The 21,932-nt window shown below is 41.9% G+C and overlaps 1 protein-coding gene across 3 annotated transcripts in view; it reads right to left on the bottom strand.

The window, feature by feature from the left end:
* The window catches only part of RNF130 (ring finger protein 130), a 135,909-nt gene that overhangs the window by 15,389 nt on the left and 98,588 nt on the right, over positions 1 to 21,932 (bottom strand). For 2 of the 3 annotated variants that reach the window (XM_043910680.1, XM_043910681.1), the window contains exons 4-5: positions 11,155 to 11,226; positions 9,240 to 9,322 (exon numbers count right to left, since the gene is read on the bottom strand). In XM_043910680.1, coding sequence (XP_043766615.1) covers positions 9,240 to 9,322; positions 11,155 to 11,226 — 155 coding nt within the window. Of the gene's footprint in view, positions 1 to 3,943; positions 4,401 to 9,239; positions 9,323 to 11,154; positions 11,227 to 21,932 lie in introns of those variants that run through there. The other variant, XM_043910678.1, reaches the window with a different exon arrangement.

Raw genomic sequence — 21,932 nt, 5'->3', positions numbered from 1 at the left:
ATAAAAAAAAAAAAGACCTTTAAGCAACCCAAGTTAAATGCTTGTAAAGTTACAGGGTAGTTGGACTATTTTTAGGGATGAGCTGTGCTTAGGAATCAGATAACATTTAACCAGCAGTTTTTAGCTAAAATGTTGAAGGGAGAGAGGATGGGTGATTTTTATTCCAGAGAGTGGAGCGTCACATCCTTGTGACTGGAAATAAGTCACGGAGGGTTTTGCATTCTTGAAGAAGGTACATGTGCCCTATGGAAAGGAGAAAAGACAGTGAGGGCGCTCTTGAAATCACTTCTCACGCTCATGTAGCTCCCTGTGGTAGCTCTGAGGACCTGAAATGAGGCCACAAGGAAGCCCCACAGTCCTGGCCAGCGGGGCAGGGGCAGAGGCAGGGGCCAGGACAGGCGTTCTGGGCACCATCGTCTAATCACAGTCTCGGGATAAGATAAAAGAAATTTTGAGAAAGATACCAAATTGAACCATCATATGCTTTTTAAATGTTGTTAATTTGTAATTTATATATTAGCTTATAAGTAGTTACATATACCTTTTCAAAATATATATTCCTGTTTAAAAAAGTAAGAGATTTAGAAAACTCACTGTTTTAATTGGGATTTGGAAGAAACATTCATGCTTACAGTTTCAACCCAAATAACCAATCATCACTCAGTAACCTTGTACCCATTTTTTGGGGTTAAGAATCAAGATGTGTGTGCATGCTCAGTCACATCTGACTCTGCCCACATCTCCTGCATGACAGGTGGATTCTTTATCCATTTAGTCACCCGAGAAGCCCAAGAATCAAGATATTGGCAACTAAATGGTGGTCCTAGTAGTAAAGGACCTGCCTGCCAGTGCAGGAGACATAAGAGATGCGAGTTCGATCCCTGGGTTGCGAATATCCCCTGGAGGAGGGCTTGGCAACCCACTCCAGTATTCTTGCCTGAAGAATCCCATGGACAGAAGAGCCTGGCGGGCTACAGTCCATAGGGTCGCAAACAGTTAGACACGACTAAAGTGACTGTACACACAGTCTGAAACTTACAGATAATGCAATGAATCAGAACCTCATCATCCCTGAAGGTTTTCACTTAAGGGGTGAAAGTCATCAAACCATAGGCAAGACCTAAATTCATTTAGTATACATAACACATTGTCACATCTGTTTACTGTTCCTTGCATCTGAAGTGTACTCTGAAAGGGAGATAAAGGCTTGCCCCAGAATTCCACTGAGAGGGTATTCTCAGAGGTGGGGATTATTTCCCAGCAGCTGTGAACGGTGTTGGCTGTGGCCTAAGGAAGACAAGAACAAGGCCTCTATTCCTTTTTTCAGATACAGACCCCTTTAGGTTTGACATAAATGACAGTTCCTCCTCACTGCAAGTGTACATGCATCTGCCTTTATTTGGCATATGTTTGGCAAATGTCTCTGGGAGGTCTATGGACCAGTGAGGGTTTGGTCAGTGTTGGTAGAGATGGGGGGCTGGGAAGGTGCTCTCAGGCAGTTGGATGCAGTGTGGACAATGAACTTTGGCCAGTTGGCAGGTGACAGAAGAGAGAAGGTTATGTGACCTCTAGTGCAGCTGCTCCGGAGTTGGGGAGCTGACTTGAACCAGTTGTCTGTGGAAATCCTGGTTTAGGCCAGCAGTGCTGGCTTTTACCTTCCCTTCTTACCAGCATTTCTGCTTTCCCCTTTTCTTATTATCTAGCTTTTCTTTTCCATTACCGGTTATTTGGTATGAACAAAATGGTTTAATCCCGTATTTAATTTTTAAAGCTGTTTAAATTGAGTGTTCTCTGTCCCTTTAACCTTAGTTATAAATGGATTTCTCTTATGTCAGGGTCCTTAAGTGTTCCCTTGTAGATTTGCTGATCTAAAAGAAAGTGTTTGGGTCCCTGTGGAGCACTGTAATGAAGGAAAACAAAGACCAACTGTTCTCTAGGGACAAGCTGGGAAAGAAAGCCTCTCTTCCTTCAGTTCAGTTCAGTTCAGTTGCTCAGTCGTGTCTGACTCTTTGCAACCCCATGAATCGCAGCACGCCAGGCCTCCCTGTCCAACACAAACTCCCGGAGTTTACTCAAACTCTTGCCCATTGAGTTGGTGATGCCATCCAGCCATCTCATCCTCTGTTGTCCCCTTCTCCTCCTGCCCCCAATCCCTCCCAGCATCAGGGTCTTTTCCAATGAGTCAACTCTTCGCATGAGGTGGCCAAAGTATTGGAGTTTCAGCTTCAGCATCAGTCCTTCCAATGAACACCCAGGACTTATCTCCTTCAGGATGGACTGATTGGATCTCCTTGCAGTCCAAGGGACTCTCAAGAGTCTTCTCCAATACCACGGTTCAAAAGCATCAAATTTTCGGTGCTCAGCTTTCTTCACAGTCCAACTCTCCCATCCATACATGACCACTGGAAAAACCATAGCCTTGACCAGACAGACCTTTGTTAGCAAAGTAATGTCTCTGCTTTTTAATATGCTATCTAGGTTGGTCTTAACTTTCCTTCCAAGGAGTAAGCATCTTTTAATTTCATGGCTGCAGTCACCACATGCAGTGATTTTGGAGCCCAAAAAAATAAAGTCTGACACTGTTTCCACTGTCTCCCCATCTATTTCCCATGAGGTGATGGGACCAGATGCCAAGATCTTAGTTTTCTGAATGTTGAGTTTTAAGCCAACTTTTTCACTCTCCTCTTTCATCAATAGGCTCTTTAGTTCCTCTTCACTTTCTGCCATAAGGGTGGTATCATCTGCATATCTGAGGTTATTGATATTTCTCCCGGCAATCTTGATTCCAACTTGTGCTTCTTCCAGCCCAGCATTTCTCATGATGTCCTCTGCATATAAGTTAAATAAGCAGGGTGACAATATACAGCCTTGATGTACTCCTTTCCCTATTTGGAACCAGTCTGTTGTTCCATGTCCAGTTCTAACTGTTGCTTCCTGACCTGCATACAGGTTTCTCAAGAGGCAGGTCAGGTGGTCTGGTATTCCCATCTCCTTCAGAATTTTCCACAGTTTATTGTGATGCACACAGTCAAAGGCTTTGGCATAGTCAATAAAGCAGAAATAGATGTTTTTCTGGAACTCTCTTGCTTTCTCAATGATCCAGAGGATATTGGCTATTTGATCTCTGGTTCCTCTGCCTTTTCTAAAACCAGCTTGAATATCTGGAAGTTCTTGGTTCACGTATTGCTGAAGCCTGTCTCTTCCTTAGCTAATTCAAAATCAGAAAGTTTTTGTTTTTTTTTTTCCATAAAATACGCTTTTCCTTTAGGTGATCTGCCCACCCTATGGCTTTCCCACCCTCAGTCCCCACCCCAGCCAGCAAGCTGCCCCTCCCTCCCTCCCATACTTCTTCCTCCAGCCACACTCTTTCCAGGATTTCAACAGTCTAGCTCTACACCTGGCCCAGAAAACAGTCTAATTCCCACAGCACACCTCTCCCTCTTCACCTGCTGGCCCTTCTGACACAAGCCCGTCACTCTGACTCAGGCCACTGACAGCTGTGGAGAGGAGCTGCCCTGAATGAGCGGCTTCTCTTCTTCATCACCTGCTTTCTTTACCTCTTGCTTCTGTCTCCTCGGGTCCACTGTTTTACCAAACTCCACATGGCCTTCCCTGCTCCTACAATAGCCTGTGCCATGACAAACAGCCCTTTCTGACGACCAGCTGTCTCATCTGAGCGCTGCGGGGGAGAAGCGCAGAGGGGAAGGCTGCCTGCCGTCTGCCTTGTGAGGCTGTTTGCAGCAGTAACTGAAAAACTCAGAAAAGACCCCAAGGATATGCAAATAAAAGGTATTATTAAACACATAACTAGGCAAAGTAATGTCAATACTTCATACAACTCCTGCGGCACAGTCAGAACACTTCAGCGTGCTGAAGTGAAAACTTCAGGTCTCCACATGCCCGCACCAGAGTGACCTCTTACAGGCTTGCAGATGTATGAAAGGCATCCACAGACACTTCAGAGGGGCACGTGGGGCCAGTAAGACTTGGAAAAGGACCCCTTCCCACACTGTTCTAAAAAGACCCGAATAATAAAAATGCACATAAACACAGAAAAGGGACCGACATACTTAGGGCTGAGCGGTGTACAGAACGGAAAGCGGGCGATGTGTTCACGAACGGTGAGACGTGTAAAGGACAAGTGTGTCAGAGCCTCAGAAAAGTCTTTTATTCCTATTAGAAATACTTTGGGATACAGAAATACTGGGGGATATGTGGAAGTATAGAACATAAAAGGGACCAAAACCAGTAACACTGAAACACAATGCCTTCCCACTCTCCTACTTCCCAACACACTGTAAGCTAGAGTGATCAGAACAATGGCTGGGGGTGGGGTGAGGCGTCTACACTGAAGGCGAGTTGTTTTCACAGCTCTGCAGCCTCTTGGTGCCGTGCAAGACCTGGCAAATATAAAAGGATCCAGGATTACTAAAGGTCAGAGACAAGAACTCTTTTCCCCAAACTAGGACTGGCAGTAGGCACTGTTTTAAATAGGCTTTCCCTCTGAGAAGGGGGCATCACAGCAGTGCCTCTGCCAGCCGCCAGGCGACTGACCCACTTTAGCTTCCAAGGTGGCATCTTAGACATACAATGATCCGAGCTGCAGCACTCTACTTCTGAAAAGTGTTTATAACCACTAAAAATTTTGTGGCTGACCTTTAAATAGAAGAGGTGCAGAACAGGGAGCGTTTTCCAGTTTCTAAGATGAGTTGGCTAACATCCAGAGGACGGCTGACTGTAATCAGCTGACACAAGTGGGAGGTCCCAATGCGGTGCTGACTGCCATCTGGCCTCAGCAAATTAACATGACAGAAGGTCAGGAGTGAAGGCCATGCAGCAAGAAGCCGGCAATCCACGAGAGGTTTGCTGTCTGTACAAAGTCTTAGTTCAGTCTTGGGGCAGGTATGTTAAAAGGAAGGACAAACAGATATAAAGGCTCCTGTACTTTCTCCCTGCTTTACTCAGGGGAAGAAGAGACAGTGAGTGCAGATGCTTTTCAGAATCTGGCTGTGAAGGGGAGAAGCTGTAGGGTGGTACAGCTTCGGAGATGGGTTTGAAAGAGAGTTATAAACACTGGATAGGAAATGCTTGAGCATGATGGAATGCTGGTGGGCAGAGACAGAAAGGACAAGAACTGGAGGGAGCAAATAGTCAGTAGAGCCAGGTCTCAAGGATGAGAAGGTGTTGGCACACAGAGGCCCAGGTTGAAAATCACATTAGAACCAAGGAGGCTGTCCTCTGTCCTGACAGAAGGCAAGGCTGCAAGGGTGGGTGTGGAGGCAGGTGTGCATGAAAGCTTAGGATCAGTAAGCCAGGAGAATTTCAACTATCAGCCATTGTTTTCTGTGAAGACAACGGTGAAGTTATCTGATAAGAGTGAGGAATAAAGGGATGAGTGCAGATGTTTAAGGAGAATAGATACCCCTGGATGTGCTGCTTGAGGAGAAGGGAGAAATGACCAGGGAAAAAGAGGGGCTCTGGGCAGTGCTCCAGGCCCAGCTAGCCTTCCAGGCGCCAGAGCTGACCGGCAACCAGAGCTAAAGGAAGACAGAGCCTAGTCACACATCACGTCAGTTTCAGTGACCTGCAGGCTACAGAGGGAAGGCAGAGTATCTGAGGGAGCGAGCACAGAGCAAGTGGCACACAAGAGTTGTTAACTCAAAGGAACTTGAGAGGGACCCACGGGAAAACAGAGGCTTAAGGAAGACATGGAGTAACGATGAGTATTTGTGCGGAGCCATGCTCTACGTCAGGCATCCTCACCGGGAGGCATCTGTGGCTGTCAACGGCCACGTGTGGGGGGTGTTAGTGGCACCTAGGGAGTGGAGCCAAAGATACTGCTAACGCAGGGGGAGCCCCTCAAACCTGCCCAACAGAGAAATGTCTGGTCCCAAATGTCAACAGTGCCCAGGTGGAAAGACCTTGCTCTAGGTAAAGAACTGTCAACTTGGGTCACACAGAACGTTGCTTGATTGTAAAGTCAGTTTTCACTGCACCTCAGAATCATGCTGTTGTCACCATCTCAGTTAGAGGAAATGTTTTGCTGAGCAGGCTAGCTTCAAAGTAAAAGGGGAAGCATCATCCAGACAAGGATCTAGGAATAAAAGACAACCACGCGAGCAGTGTCCTAATTACAGGTGCAAAAAAACGCTGTGTGTCAAATTCTAATACTCGAAAGCAGACAACAGATACAAAGGTTGAGATCCCCTCCGTTGGTGGTAGGTCAAATTCTAAGAAATTTCTAAGATCAAGCACAGCTCTAGACTTCAACAGATGGCGTGGCCTTGCAGCATCAGAGTCACCCCTGGTACTTAATAAAAACAAACAAGCCTGGAGCTCCCCTCAGGATATATTTCTGAAAGTTCCCCATTGATTCTGACCTTTGGAAGGAAAAAAGAGAACTAGGAATGAAACTCTAGAAAAGCCAATTCTTGAAGGACAGAAAGAATTTGGAACAAATTTCCCAGCACAATCTAGTTTCAGCTGAGGCTCCCCTGAGGAAAACACTGTCACCTTACTAATTACCATTAACAGCTTTGGAAGCCTTCATTCTTAGGTCCCAGACAGTCCTAGGGGCCCCTGGACTAAGAGAGGAAGACAGAGAATCTGCAAAGACTTGACTTCTTCCTGGTTATTCCAGTTTCAAAATAAATCGGTGCAGGTAAGAACAGTTTTTAAAAGCAAGTAAGAGCTGATTATGCTTTATAAAGTATCCTAATACTGTTTCCCCTGATTTGTATAGCTGATCCTTGAACAAATGTGGAGGGGCAGTGGTTAGGGGTGCTGACACCCACTGAAGTTGAAAATCCACATATAACCTTACAATCATCCCTCTGTATTCGTGGGCTTCCCCGCTGGCTCAGATGGTAAAGAATATGTCTGCAATGCAGGAAACCCAGGTTCAATCCCTGGGTTGGGAAGATTCCCTGGAGAAGGGAATGGCTACCCACTCCTGTGAAATCCCAGAGAGAGAGGAGCCTGGCGGGCTCCAGTTCAAGGGGCTGCAGAGGCATACACGACTGAGTGACTAGCACTTCCACTTTCTTTTTTTCTCTATTCATGGTTCTGCACATTCAACCATCAGCTGATCACCTACTACTGCAGTATTTACTACTGAAATAAGTCAACTGGTGCAATTCAAACCTGCGTTGTACAGGGGTCAACTGTGTTTGTATGTGTATTTCCTTTAGCTTCATGTTTTTAGATCTGAAAACTATAATTAGATAATTTAATTTTCTACAGGACAGCTGTTTTACAGAGTTCCCTTAATATGTAAACTAAATGACGTGACTTCCAGAATCCTGGTTTTCCATTTCAATATATGGAATTATTCATATGTTATGATTTAAAGAAACCCAGATCTCTCTGGATTCAAAATATATAACTTTGTGAATAAGTAAACTAACACCAGTAGCCTCATGGAGACAACTACTACTGATTATTTTATTCATTCATGTGTTCCATATTATTAGAAGGTAAGAGTTACATGAATGAGTTTTAAATGAGAAGAGGAGGGGCTTTTGATTTTAGGCTTCTCAGTAGGTGACTTCATATTTTTCCAATCAATGCTCAGACTGTATGTCTTAATGTTTCATACTCCCGAGCTTGGCATAGCACCATGGTAGAAATCCACACGCTCTTCTGGGGGCACCAGAGTGCAGGCGAACATCCTCCTTTCTGAGGGAGGCAATGTGGCCCTGTGTAAAGAGTAGAAATAATGCAGTAGGACATTTTTACACCCGCGCTGCCATTTCTGAGTTGTGTGACCCTGGCCCTGGAAGCTCCACTCCTGACGTCACCACACCTCACTGGACAACGGGGAGACAGCAGATGCAAACTGCACAGAGCAGAGTGCCTGACCTGGGGTAGGCACACAGCACGTACCAGTCCTCCCCACTGCACACAGCCAAGGCTCAACCAAAGGCTTAACCCAAGTCCCAGAGTTCTGCTTGTTGTTCCGTTGCCCACTCATGTCTGACTCTTTGTGACCCCACGCACTGCAGCACGCCAGGCTTCCCTGTCTCTCACCATCGCCCGAGGTCTCCCCAAGTCCACGTTCACTGCATCGGTGATGCCATCCCACCATGCCATCCTCTGATGCTCTTGTCTCCTTCTGCCCTCCATCCTTCCTAGCATCAGGGACTTTTCCAACGAGTCATCTGCGTGCATCAGATGACCAAAATATTGGAGCTTCAGCATTAGCATCAGTCTTTCCAGTGAATATTCAGGATTGATCTCCCTTAAGATTGACTGGTTTGATTTCCTCGCTGCCCAAGGAACTTCCAGGAGTCTTTTCCAGCACCACAGTTCGAAGGCATAAATTCTTTGGCATTCTGCCTTCTTTATGGTCCAGCTTTCACAGCCGTACCTGACCAATGGGAAGACCATAACGTTGCCTAGACGGACTCCTGTCAGCAAAGTAATGTCCCTGCTTTTCAACACATTGTCTAGGTTTGTCATTGCTTTCCTGCCAAGAAGCAACAGTCTTCTTATTTCCTGGCTGCAGTCACCATCTGCAGTGATTTTGGAGTCCAAGAAGAGGAAATCTGTCACTACTTACATCTTTTCCCTTTCTATTTGCCATATGGTAATGGGGCCGGATGCTATGATCTTAATTTTTTTAATATTTAGTCTTAAGCTGGCTCGCTCACTTTCCTCCTTAATTGTCATCAAGAGGTTCTTTAGTTCCTCTTCACTTTCTGCCATGTGGCCTAGTGGTAAAGAAGCCAGCTGCCAATTCAGAGTTCTGGTACCCAGTGCCAAGTGGACACTGCTGAGGCTTTACTGGAGGGCCTAGTGATGTATCCTTGATCTAAGGAGGAGAGGATCAGTGGCTAGATCTGAAACCCACAGAAATCACAGAAATAAAAATTCTTGACCTTACTGTTTTTAGGCTACTGATGCACCTTATTTTTCTCTTAACTAGAGAAGGTTTGCAATCAGGTCCTGCTGAAGTCTGCAGTACAGCTGCCAGGGCCACATGACTCAGAAATGGTAGGGCCAGTATGAAGTTGTCCTTCTGTATTATTTCTGTTTACCACCATGTTCAGTGGGCAGCCAGGCCTCTTCCTACCAGAAAAGTTGTGGGTAAGAATGGCTCTCAAAAGCAAATGGATACCCACTCCAAAAGGGAGATACACAAATCACATTAGTACCATTCTATTTTAAACAAAGAAAGCCGACATACTTGCAGGGCAGAATTAGTACCATTCTATTTTAAACAAAGAAAGCCGACATACTTGCAGGGCAGAATCCGGACAACATCATTCTGTTTATAGCTTTCTATGCAGACTGCACAATGATCGAAGTCTGGGTCTGTTTCCTGAAAGGCAAAGCACGGGAACAAAAGTTACATGCTACTCCTAAAAGTACCTAAATGGAGGAGATACAATCCAGCTAAAATTTCTCCTTGGCAACTATGGTAAATAGGTAATTATAGAATGAAAAGTTATAAAAAACGTAGTATGCTTCCAACTGCTTAACTGTGTCAACCCAAGTTGTATCCAGGCCAATCTACTTTGTTTTTAAAACTACAGTGTAACAATTAATACTAATTCTGTTTGTGAAATAGCTTAGAAATCAGAATAATAACGTTTTTCAAGATTCAAATCAGCCATCACCTTGGACCACCTCCTCCCCACTACTGCTGCGTCAGCATTCTGAGTGTGCTGTCCTCACCAGGACACTCATCTGACCACAAAGTTAAGTACAGGCAGGAAAGATGGTGAGCCACCACCAGACCCGCCCCAAGGATAGGAGATCTGGGACAGAGAACAGCCACGGATCTGACTCTATACGAGGTCTTTATCAAGGTTCAGGAAGAGTCTGCCAGGTGTTTGGTCAACAAGGGTAACTGATCGCTGCCTCCTCTGGACTGGGGAAGGGTTCCCCTGACCTGTCATTAAACAGAGCACTACCAGGAAAGGCAACACTATTTGCTGCGTTGCTGCCCCTTGGACTGAAACTCAGCAGGACAGGTCTAGGAGATACAAACTAAGAAAAAGTGTTGACTTCAGTAAGGAAAGATGGTTAGCACGGGGGACAAAGTAGGATGGATAAGTTAAACGAGCTCCAGGGAAGTTCAAATTAATGTGGCAGCTGAAGGCTATCAGATCAAAAAAGCATTTATATGGGTGATCACTCCTCTGGCATGAAGTACGGTTGTTGAGATGCTGCATATATATTCTGCAAGTATTTCTAGTTCTTTGTTTATTTAGTGTAATGAAGTTCACTGAAAATATTTCTACCTTTCCAAGCTGTGACAAGGGAAAATAGATGTAGGGTGTTAAGGAAGTGGGAATAAAAATGAGTAAAGTAAAGAAAGTGGTAAAACTTAAGAGGATGGAGAATTATCCGTAATTATCCTTCCAGAGTTCTTTGATAAAAAATTAGAGTTGGTCTTTAGCAGAAGACAGGTTTGTTTTTTATGCCTTCAGAGACACAGTTTTTTAATTCTAGATAGCCTTGAATATATTGAATATAGGGTCTCACATTAAGTTGCTATTTTTGTCCACAGAAAGCAGAAGCAGGACTCCACCAAGTTTCGCAATCTGACTGAAAAACTGGGGTTAGCAATTTCAGCCACAGATAGCTTCTATCACTGCCTCTCCGATTTATTCCCCGTAAGCTACCAGGCCCAACTCTAACAAACAGTGCCCTTCCTTCAAACTGCTCAGCCAGCTGGCCAGGGAGCACCATGTTAACCGCCACGCCCTGAATGTAGGTCTCCAGTCCCCACTAATGTGAAGAATCAAAACAACGAAGAGAGACGCAAAGTCTTAGAAAGCATGGGAAGAGAACGCACATTCCTGGCTCTGTACAGAAGAACCCCAGAGTATGCTAGGTTTCAGCAGAAGAAAACTGTTAGGGAAACAGCTAGGGACATTATAAGGAGTCCAGTGAAGCTAATGATGACAAGAGCATTAAAAGTCCAGGAAAATTAGAGAACTGTATGGGGGATCTCCAGATAACAGGCATACTAAGAATAAGATTTCCAAGAGAAGTTAGTTTACAGTAAAGCATCAGATGGTATGCTTGAAGTAAAAGGAAAGCCTAATGGAGGAGACACAAATGTTCAGTATGCACTGTCACCTACCAAACGAAAAGCAAAATACTTTACTGTTTTACAGTGCTAAAGTGATTTCATTACTATACCTTATCACCCTTTTTCACTGTTCTGGTTGTCAATTTGCTGATGGCTTTCTTGGCTGCATCTCCAAGACGACGCTATGAAAATAGCAAAGAAAAACAGATATTAGGTGCAAAATCTCTGTTTTTTTTTATTTCAGCAAACTTTAATAAAATTTTTACTGAATTTTAATAGATATACACATTATATTAATTTCAGGTATACAACATAATGATCCAATACGTGTATATGTTTTGAAATGACCACAGTAACTCAATATCCATCACCAGACAGACCTTTTTCCTTCTTGTGATAACTTTTAAGATATGCTCTAGATGATATTCTTTATTTTAAAATAAATATATAAAGTCCTATTATCCTACATTACTTTCCAAGTCATATCACATGAAAGGATTCCAAGAAAACAATTAAAAAGTTAGAAAAACTGGCAGCTTCCCCACAGATTTACCATTCTGGTAAATAAGTGTATATAGCAAAACAAAAACAAAAACAAAAACAAACCCAGGTGTCATAATCACCAATGCATTTTGTATCTAACAAACATTTGAAACGTTACATTATCAGTATCTAGTTCTTATACACATCAGCGCTACCGACCACTGTTCCAACAGCTTTCTTATTCTGCTCCAAGGGTGACGCACTCTCAGACATACAAGCTCTGTCTCTGTGAAAGGGTATCTCCAAAACGCCTCAAAACTGCTTATCGATCTCAGTGCGTGGGGGGAGGGATGCGGTCATGAGCTCTGCTTCTGACTGCCACTGCTACGCTCCATGATCTTAGTTAGGAAGGGACATTCACCTTTCTGAGCTTCAGTTTTTCTCATTTATTTAAGAGAGTTAAATCAGACAAATCTCTAGGGCTTGGAAAAGAGTAGGAAGGAGTTAGATAAGGAAAGCATTGGGACAGGAAGGGGGATTCTGGACCAAGGACTACTCCAGTAAAGACAAATAGGTAAGAGGCACCAGGTATGTGAGAGAAATTACAGATTGATATAACTCTAACTATGGTGAGCATGTATTTTATTACTCAAATTAGAATATTCTGAGAGTGAGAGGACCCTGTTAATAATTATACTGGGATAATGGGTGCAAACCAAGACTGCAGGCGCACTGGGACAGACAGTCACCTTGCAGATCACCAGATCCTAAACTGTGATGGGAGGCAGATGATGGGGCTGTAGTAGTAGGATAGAGGCTAAAACAAGGGAGACCTTGGATTTTATCCTGACAATAAAACAAAAACTACAGAAAATTTTAAGAGGAACTTCAAAGTACATGAAAGAAAAAGGAATTTAATGAACCTTTAAAGTACTCATCACTGAATTTCAATTATCAATATTTCTCTGTATTTTTCATCTATTCCCCTCTCATTATTGTCCTAGAGTATTTCAAAGGCACATCACAAGCACGGTATGCTTTCACCCATAAACTCATACCAAGTGAACTATGTCTAACAGACATGGGCTTTTGTTTGGTGCTACTGTCTTACCTAACAATATCAACAATAATTAATCAGCATAATCTAACACTCAAACTATTTCCTCAAGTGTCTCTAGAATGTCTTACTACAGTTGGCTTGCCTGAATCAGGATACAGCAAAGTCTAAACATGGCGTTTGGTTGCTATGTCTCTCAAGTCTCCTTTAATCTACGAGTCCCCTCAATCACATACATGCATTCATACGTATACATGCCTACATACACATATTTCAAAAACAGCCTTATGGAGATATAACTGACTTAAATTGTATAAAGTGTACAATTTGATGTTTTAACTTGACCCATGAAAGCTTTACAATAGTCAACAGAGTCTATCATCCTTCCCAAATTTCCTTGTGTCTCTTCCTAATTCCTTCTTCTGCCATCCTTTCTTTTTTTTTTGTTTGTTTGTTTTCTTTTTTGCCATCCTTTCACTTCATCCCCTATGACTTACTTTCTGCTGCTGCTGCTAAGTTGCTTCAGTCGTGTCCGACTCTGCGAGACCCCATAGACCACAGCCCACCAGGCTCCCCAGTCCCTGGGATTCTCCAGGCAAGAATATTGGAGTGGGTTGCCATTTCCTTCTCCAATGCATGAAAATGAAAAGTGAAAGTGAAGTTGCTCAGTTGTGTCTGACTCCTAGCAACCCCATGGACTGCAGCCTACCAGGCGCCTTTGTCCATGGGATTTTTCCAGGCAAGAGTACTGGAGTGTGTTGCCATTGCTACTATGGTTTATATTTTTGAGAGTTTTATATAAATGGAATGACAGTATATACTATTTTCTGTATGCTTTCTCTCAGCATAATTATCTTGAGATTAACCCATGCTGCTGCATGCATCAATAGTTCACTTGTTTCTTATGCTATGTAGTATCCCATTATACCACAACTTATTTACCCTTTTCCCTGTTGATGAGGCATTTGTATTATTTTTCAGTTTTGGTGGTAATGAATAAAGTGAAAAACAAACAATATACTTTACATTTCAAACAGGACACAGGTCTCTGTAAGGATCTGTGCTTCCTTTCTGCTGGGTCAAACAGCTATGAAGCAGGGAAGACTGGCTAATACGGCAGTCATGTCTGACTTTTTAAAAATTATTTTCTTTTTATTTATTTATTTTTTATTAGTTGGAGGCTAATCACTTCACAACATTTCAGTGGGTTTTGTCATACATTGATATGAATCAGCCATAGATTTACACGTATTCCCCATCCCGATCCCCCCTCCCACCTCCCTCTCTACCCGATTCCTCTGGGTCTTCCCAGTGCACCAGGCCGGAGCACTTGTCTCATGCATCCCACCTGGGCTGGTGATCTGTTTCACCATAGATAGTATACATGCTGTTCTTTTGAAACATCCCACCCTCACCTTCTCCCACAGAGTTCAAAAGTCTGTTCTGTACTTCTGTGTCTCTTTTTCTGTTTTGCATATAGGGTTATCGTTACCATCTTTCTAAATTCCATATATATGTGTTAGTATGCTGTAATGTTCTTTATCTTTCTGGCTTACTTCACTCTGTATAAGGGGCTCCAGTTTCATCCATCTCATTAGGACTGATTCAAAATTATTTTCTTATTGAAGGATAATTGCTTTACAGAACTTTGTTGTTTTCTGTCAAACCTCAACATGAATCAGTCATAGGTATACATATATCCCCTCCCTTTTGAACCTCTCTCCCTATCCCACCCCTCTAGGTTGATACAGAGCCTGTTTTGAGTTTCCTGAGCCATATAGCAAATTCCTGTTGGCTACCTATTTTACATATAGTAAAGTAAGTTTCTGACTCAATGGACATGGGTTTGGGTGGACTCCGGGAGTTGGCGTGGACAGGGAGGCCTGGCGTGCTGCAGTTCATGGGGTCGCAAAGAGTTGGATATGACTGAGAGACTGAACTGAACTCAAAGTTAAGTTTCCATGTTACTCTTTCCATACATCTCACCCTCTCTTCCCCTCTCCCTCTGTCCGTAAGTCTATTCTCTATGTCTGTTTCTCCATTGTTGCCCTGTAAATATCTTTAGTACCACTTTCTAGATTCCGTATATATGCGTTAGAATAAGGTATTAATCTTTCTTTGACTCACTTCCCTCTGTATAATAGGTTCTAGGTTCATCCACCTCATTAGAACTGACTCAAAGGTGTTCCTTTTTACGGGTGAGTAATCCATTGTGTATACGTACCACAATTTCTTTATCCATTTATCTGTCCATGGACATCTAGGTTGCTTCCATGTTCGAGCTATTGTAAATAGTGCTTCAAGGAACAATGGGATACATGTGTCTCTTTCAATTTTGGTTTCCTTAGGGTATATGCCTAGGAGTAGGATTGCTGGGTCATATGGTGGTTTTATTGCTAGTTTTTTAAGGAATCTCCATACCATCTACCATAGTGGCTGTATCAATTTACATTCCCACCAACAGTGCAAGAGCATTCCCTTTTCTCCACACCCTCTCTAGCATTTATTGTTTGCGAACTTTTTGATGATGGCCATTCTGACTGGTGTGAGGTGATATCTCACTGTAGTTTTGATTTGCATTTCTCTAATAATGAGCTATGTTGAGCATCTTTTCATGTGTTTGTTAGCTATCTGTATGTCTTTTTTGGAGAAATGTCTGTTTAGGTCTTTTTCCCACTTTTTGATTGGGCTGTTTGTTTTCCTGGTATTCAGTTGTATGAGCTGTTTGTGTATTTTGGAAATGAATCCTTTGTCTGTTGTTTCATTTGCTATTATTTTCTCCCATTCTGAGGGTTGTCTTTTCTTCTTGCTTACAGTTTCCTTTGCTGTGCAAAAGCTGTTAATTTTAATCAGGTCCCACTTGTTTACTTTTATTTTCATTTCCGTTACTCTAGGAGGTGGGTCACAGAGGATCCTGCTTTGAATTATGTCATCGAGTGTTCTAGGTTTTCCTCTAAGAGTTTTATAGTTTCTGGCCTTACATTTAGGTCTTTAATCCATTTTGAGTTTATCTTTGTGTATGGTGTTAGAAAGTGTTCTAATTTCATTCTCTCACATGGAACTGTCCAGTTTTCCCAGCACCATTTATTGAAGGGGATGTCTTTGGCCCCTTGTATATTCTTGCCTCCTTTGTCAAAAATAAGGTACCCATAGGTGTATGGGTTTGTTTCTGGGCTTTCTATCCTGCTCCATTGGTCTATATATACTCTGTTTTTGTGCCAGTACCATAGTATCTTCATGACTGTAGCTTTGTGGTATAATCTGAGGTCAGGAAGGTTGAGTCCTTCAGCTTCACTCTTTTTTCTTAAGACTGCTTTGGCTATTCAAGGTCTTTTGTGTTTCCATGTAAATTGTGAACGCTTTTGTTCTAGATCTGTGGAAAATGTCACTGGTAACTTCATAGAGATTGCACCGACTCTGTAGATGCATTTGGCAGAAGAGTCATTTTCACAATACTGAGTCTTTCTACAGGAACATGGAATATTTCTCCATCTGTTTATGTCATCTTTGATTTCTTTCATCAGTGTCTTATAATTTTCTGCTTACAGTTCTTTTTGTCTCCTTAGGTAAGTTTATCCCTAGATATTTAACTCCTTTTCTTGCAATGGTGAATGGGATTAATTCCTTAATTTCTCTGATTTTTCATTGTTAATATATAGAAATGCAAGGGATTTCTGCATATTGATTTTGTGTCCTGCAACATTGCTAAACTCACTGATTAGCTCTAGTAACTTTCTGATATTCTCTTTAGGCTTCTCTATGTATAGTATCATGTCATCTGCAAACAGTGAGAGCTTGACTTCTTCTTTTCTGAACTGGATTCCTTTTATTTCTTTTTCTTCTCTGAGTGCTGTCGCTAGGACTTCCAGAACTATGCTGAATAACAGTAGTGAAAGTGGACACCCTTGTCTTGTTCCTGATCTTAGGGGGAATGCTTTCAGTTTTTCACCATTGAAAATAATGCTTGCTGTAGGCTTATCACATATGGCCTTTGCTATGTTGAGGTAGATTCCTTCTATGCCCATTTTTTTGAAGAGTTTTAAACAACAGAATGGGAAAGACTAGAGATCTCGTCAATTAGAGATACCAAGAGGACATTTCATGCAAAGATGGGCACAATAAGGGCACAAATGGTATGGACCTAACAGAAGCGGAAGATATTAAGAAGAGGTGGCAAGAATACACAGAAGAACTGTACAAAAAAGATCTTCATGACCCAGATAATCATGTTGGTCACTCACCTAGAGCCAGAAATCTTGGAATGTGAAGTCAAGTGGGCCTTAGGAAGCATCACTATGAACAAAGCTAGTGGAGGTGATGGAATTCCAGTTGAGCTATTTCAAATCCTGAAAGATGATGCTGTGAAAGTGCTGCACTCAATATGCCAGCAAATTTGGAAAACTCAGCAGTGGCCACGGGACTGGAAAAGGTCAGTTTTCATTCCAGTCCCAAAGAAAGGCAATGCCAAAGAATGCTCAAACTAGCACACAACTGCACTCATTTCACATGCTAGGAAAGTGATGCTCAAAATTCTCCAAGCCAGGCTTTAGCAATATGTGAACTGTGACCTTCCAGATGTTCAAGCTGGATTTAAGAAGGCACAGGAGCCAGGGGTGAAATTGCCAACATCCGTTGGATCATCGAAATAGCAAGAGAGTTCCAGAAAAACATCTATTTCTGTTTTATTGACTATGCCAAAGCCTTTGACTGTGTGGATCACAGCAAACTCTGGAAAATTCTGCAAGAGATGGGAATACCAGACCACCTGACCTGCCTCTGGAGAAACATGTATGCAGGTCAGGAAGCAACAGTTAGAACTGGACATGGAACAACAGACTGGTTCCAAATAGGAAAAGGAGTATGTCAAGGCTGTATATTGTCACCCTGCTTATTTAACTTATATGCAGAGTACATCATGAGAAATGCTGAACTGGATGAAGCACAAGCTGGAATCAAGACTGCCAGGAGAAATACTAATAACCTCAGATATGCAGATGACACCATTCTAATAGCAGAAAGCAAAGAGGAACTAAAGAGCCTCTTGATGAGGGTGAAAGAGGAGAATAAAAAAGTTGGCTTAAAGCTCAACATTCAGAAAACTAAGATCATGGCATCTAGTACCATCACTTCATGGTAAGATGGGGAAACAGTGGAAATGGTGGCTGACTATATTTTTGGGGGCTCCAAAATCACTGCAGATGGTGACTGCAGCCATGAAATTAAAAGATGCTTGCTCCTTGGAAGAAAAGTTGTGACCAACCTAGACAGCATATTAAAAAGCAGAGACATTACTTTGCTGACAAAGGTCTGTCTAGTCAAAGCTATGGTTTTTCCAGTAGTTATGTATGGATGTGAGAGTTGGACCATAAAGAAAGCTGAGTGCTGAAGAATTGATGCTTCTGAACTGTGGTGTTGGAGAAGACTCTTGAGAGTCCCTTGGACTGCAAGGAGATCCAACCAGTCCATCCCAAAGGAAATCAGTCCTGGGTGTTCATTGGAAGGACTGATGCTGAAGCTGAAACTCCAATTCTTTGGCCACCTGATGAGAAGAACTGATTCATTTGAAAAGACCCTGATGCTGGGAAAGACTGAGGGTGGGAGGAGAAGGGGACAACAGAGGATGAGACTGTTGGATGGCATCACCAACTCAATGGACATGAGTTTGAGTAAACGCCAAGTGAAGGATAGGGAGGCCTGGTGTGGCGCAGTCCATGGGGTCCCAAAGAGTCAGACGTGACTGAGTGACTGAACTGAAGTGAACTGAATCATAAATGGGTGTTGAATTTTGTCAAAGGCTTTTTCTTCATCTATTGAGATTATCATATAGTTTTTATCTTTCAATTTAATATGGTATCACATTGATTGATTTGCATATATTGAAGAATCCCTGCATCCCTGAAATAACCAACTTGATCATGGTGTATGAGCTTTTGATGTGTTGCTGAATTCTGTTTGCTAATATTCTGTTGAGGATTTTTGCATCTACGGTCATCAGTGATATTTGCCTGTAGCCTTCTTTTTTTGTGTTGTTTTTGTCTGGTTTTGGTATCAGGGTGATGGTGGCCTTGTAGAATGAGTTTGGAAGTGATCCTTCCTTTGCACTTTTTCGAAAGAGTCTTAGAAGGATAGGCATTAGCTCTTGTCTGAATGTTTGACAGAATTCTCTTGTGAAGCCATCTGGTCCTGGGCTTTTGTATTTTGGGAGATTTTTGATCACAGCTTCAATTTCAGTGCTTGTAACTGAGTTGTTCATAATTTCTATTTCTTTCTGGTTCAGTCTTGGAAGATTGAACTTAGTTCTAAGAATCTGTCCATTTCCTCCAGGTTATCCATTTTACTGCCATATAGTTTTTCATAATAGTCTCTTATGATCCTTTGCATGTTTGCATTGTCGCATTGTCTGTTGTAACCTCTTTTTCATTTCTTATTTTGTTGATTTGATTCTTCTCTATTTTTTTCTTAATGAGCCTGGCTAAAGGTTTGTCAATTTTGTTTATCTTCTCTAAGAATCAGCTTTTAGTTTTATTAATCTTTACTATTGTTTCTTTCATTTCTTTCTCATTTCTTTCTGCTCGGATCTTTATGATTTCTTTCCTTCTACTAATTTTGGGGTTTTTTGTTGTTCTTTTTCCAGTTGTTTTAGGTGTAAAGTTAGGTTGTTCATTCGATGTTTCTCTTGTTTCTTGAGGTAGGATTGTATTGCTATAAATTTCCCTCTTAGAATTGCTTTTGCTGCATCCCATAGTTTTGAGTTGTCATGTTTTCATTGTCATTTGTTTCTAGAAAATTTTTGATTTCCCATTTGATTTCTTCAGTAACCTGTTGGTTATTTAGAGATGTATTGTTTAATCTCCATGTGCTTGTGCTTCTTACAGTTTTTTTTCTTGTAATTGATACCTAGTCTCATAGCATTGTGGTCAGAGAAGATGCTTGATATGAATTCAATTTTTGTAAATTTACTGAGGTTTGATTTGTGACCCAAGATGTGGTCTATCCTGGAGAATGTTCCATGTGCACTTGAGAAGAAGGTATATTCTTCTGCATTTGGGTGAAATGTCGAAGATATCATTGAGATCCATCTCACCTAAGGTATCATTTAAGACCTGTGTTTCCTTATTAATATTCTGTTTTGATGATCTGTCCATTGGTATGAGTGGAGTGTTAAAATCTCCTCCTATTTTTGTGTTACTGTCAATTTCTCCTTTTATGTCTGTTAGTGTTTGTCTTATGTATTGAGGTGCTCCTATGTTTGGTGCACAGATATTTACAATTGTTATGTCTTCCTCTTGGACTGATCTCTTGAGCATTATGTAGTGCCCTTCCTTCTCTCTTGTAATCTTCTTTAAGGTGCATTTTGTCTGACATGAGGATTGCTACTCCAGCCTTCTTTTGCTTCCCATTTCCATGGAATATATTTTTCCATCCTCTCACTTTCAGTCTGTATGTGTATTGAGGTCTGAAGTGGGTTTCTTGTAGACAGCATATATATGGATCTTGTTTTTGTACCCATTCAGTCAGTCTGTGTCTTTTGGTTGGGGAATTTAACCCATTTACATTTAAATTATTGATATATATGTTCCTATTGCCATTTTCTTTATTGTTTGGGGTTGATCTTTTTTCTTCTATTTCTTGACTATGTAAGTCCCTCTAACATTTGTTGTAAAGGTGGTTTGGTAGTACTGAATTCTCTTAACTTTTGCTTGTCTGAAAAGCTTTTTATTTCTTCATCAATTCTGAATGAGATCCTTGCTGGGTACAGTAATCTTGGTTGTAGATTTTTCCATTTCACTACTTTAAATACATCCAGCCATTCCCTTTTGGCCTTCAGAGTTTCTGCTGAAAGATCAGCTCTTAAATGTATGGGGTTTCCCTTGTACATTACTTGTTGCTTTTCCCTTGCTGCTTTTAATATTCTTTCTTTGAGTTTAGTCTTTGTTAGTTTGATTAGTATGTGTCTTGGTGTGTTTCTCCTTGGGCTTATCCTGTATGGGACTCTTTGTGCCTCTTGGAGTTGATTGACTATTTCCTTTTCCATGTTGGGGAAATTTTCAACTATAATCTCTTCAAAAAAATTCTCATACCCTTTCTCTCTTCTTCTTCTGGGACTCCCGTAATTCAAATGTTGGTGTGTTTGACATTGTCCCAGAGGTCTCTGAGACTATCAGTTCTTTTCATTCTTTTTACTTTATTCTGCTTTTCAAAAGTTATTTGCACCACTGTATCTTCCAGCTCACTGATTCGTTCTTCTGCTTCAGATATTCTATTGATTCCTTCCAGAGTACTTTAAATGTCAGCAACTGTGTTGTTTGTCTCTGTATGTGTATTCTTTAATTCTTCTAGGTCTTTGCTAATTGATTCTTGCATTTTCTCCATTTTGTTTTCAAGGTTTTTGATCATCTTTACTATCATTATTCTGAATTCTTTTTCACGTAGTTTGCCTATTTCCTCTTCATTTATTTGTACTTCTATGTTCCTAATTGGCTCCATTTGTGTAGTATTTCTCTGCCTTTTCATTATTATTAACTTACTGTCTTTGAGGTCTTCTTTTCTCAGGCTTCAGTGTTGAATTCTTTCTTCCTGTTGGTTTCTGCCCTCCTAAGGTTGGTCCAGTGATTTGTGTCAAGTCACTATTTTTTGATAGTACGTTCAGATGCTTCCAGTTACTCCAGCAATGGCCTCTTCACACCTACTGCTATACTTTTGGCCTGTCCCTCATTCTGTTAGTACTGAACATATACAATGAAAATTTTCAAGAAGAATATACGTAGTGGATCCTCTGTTTAATTTCCAAGTGTATCAAGGCTGGCCAAGGAGACTCCTGAGGTGGACACCAGAAACACCACTGAAAAGGGAAGACATCAATGCTGAAGCCTCTGGGTTCCTGATTACCTATTCAGCCCCCAGGGGGCTCGAGCCCCTCCCTAGCGGAAGGTAGGCAGTGAGCCCTGCTCAACAAGGTCTCTGGTGGTGGCAGCGTGGGCGCGAGTCCAGGACATGGGGAACAGTGGTCAGTCTCGCTGGGCCACAGGGTGTCTCCTGCAGTCTTGGTGGCAGTTGTTCCAGAGGTTTTGGACGCCCCAGGCTTTGGCTGTACAGAGAGCTAGTCTCACATGTTTGACTTTTTAAGAGACTGCCAAAATGTTTTCCAAAGTGAGTGTACCATTTCACATTTCCATCAGCAGTGTATGAAAATCCCACTTTCTCCTCCTCACCAACACTTGGTGTGGCCAGTCTTTTTCATTTGATTCTAACAGGTGTGCAGTGGTATCTCATTGAGGTTTTAATTTGCATTTCCATAATGACTAATGAAGTGGAGCATCCTTTCAGGTAGTCATTTGCCACCTGCAA

Source organism: Cervus elaphus, chromosome 9 (assembly GCF_910594005.1).
Source record: "Cervus elaphus chromosome 9, mCerEla1.1, whole genome shotgun sequence".
Classification (NCBI taxonomy): domain Eukaryota; kingdom Metazoa; phylum Chordata; class Mammalia; order Artiodactyla; family Cervidae; genus Cervus; species Cervus elaphus.
This window is presented reverse-complemented; position numbering and strand designations above follow the sequence as displayed.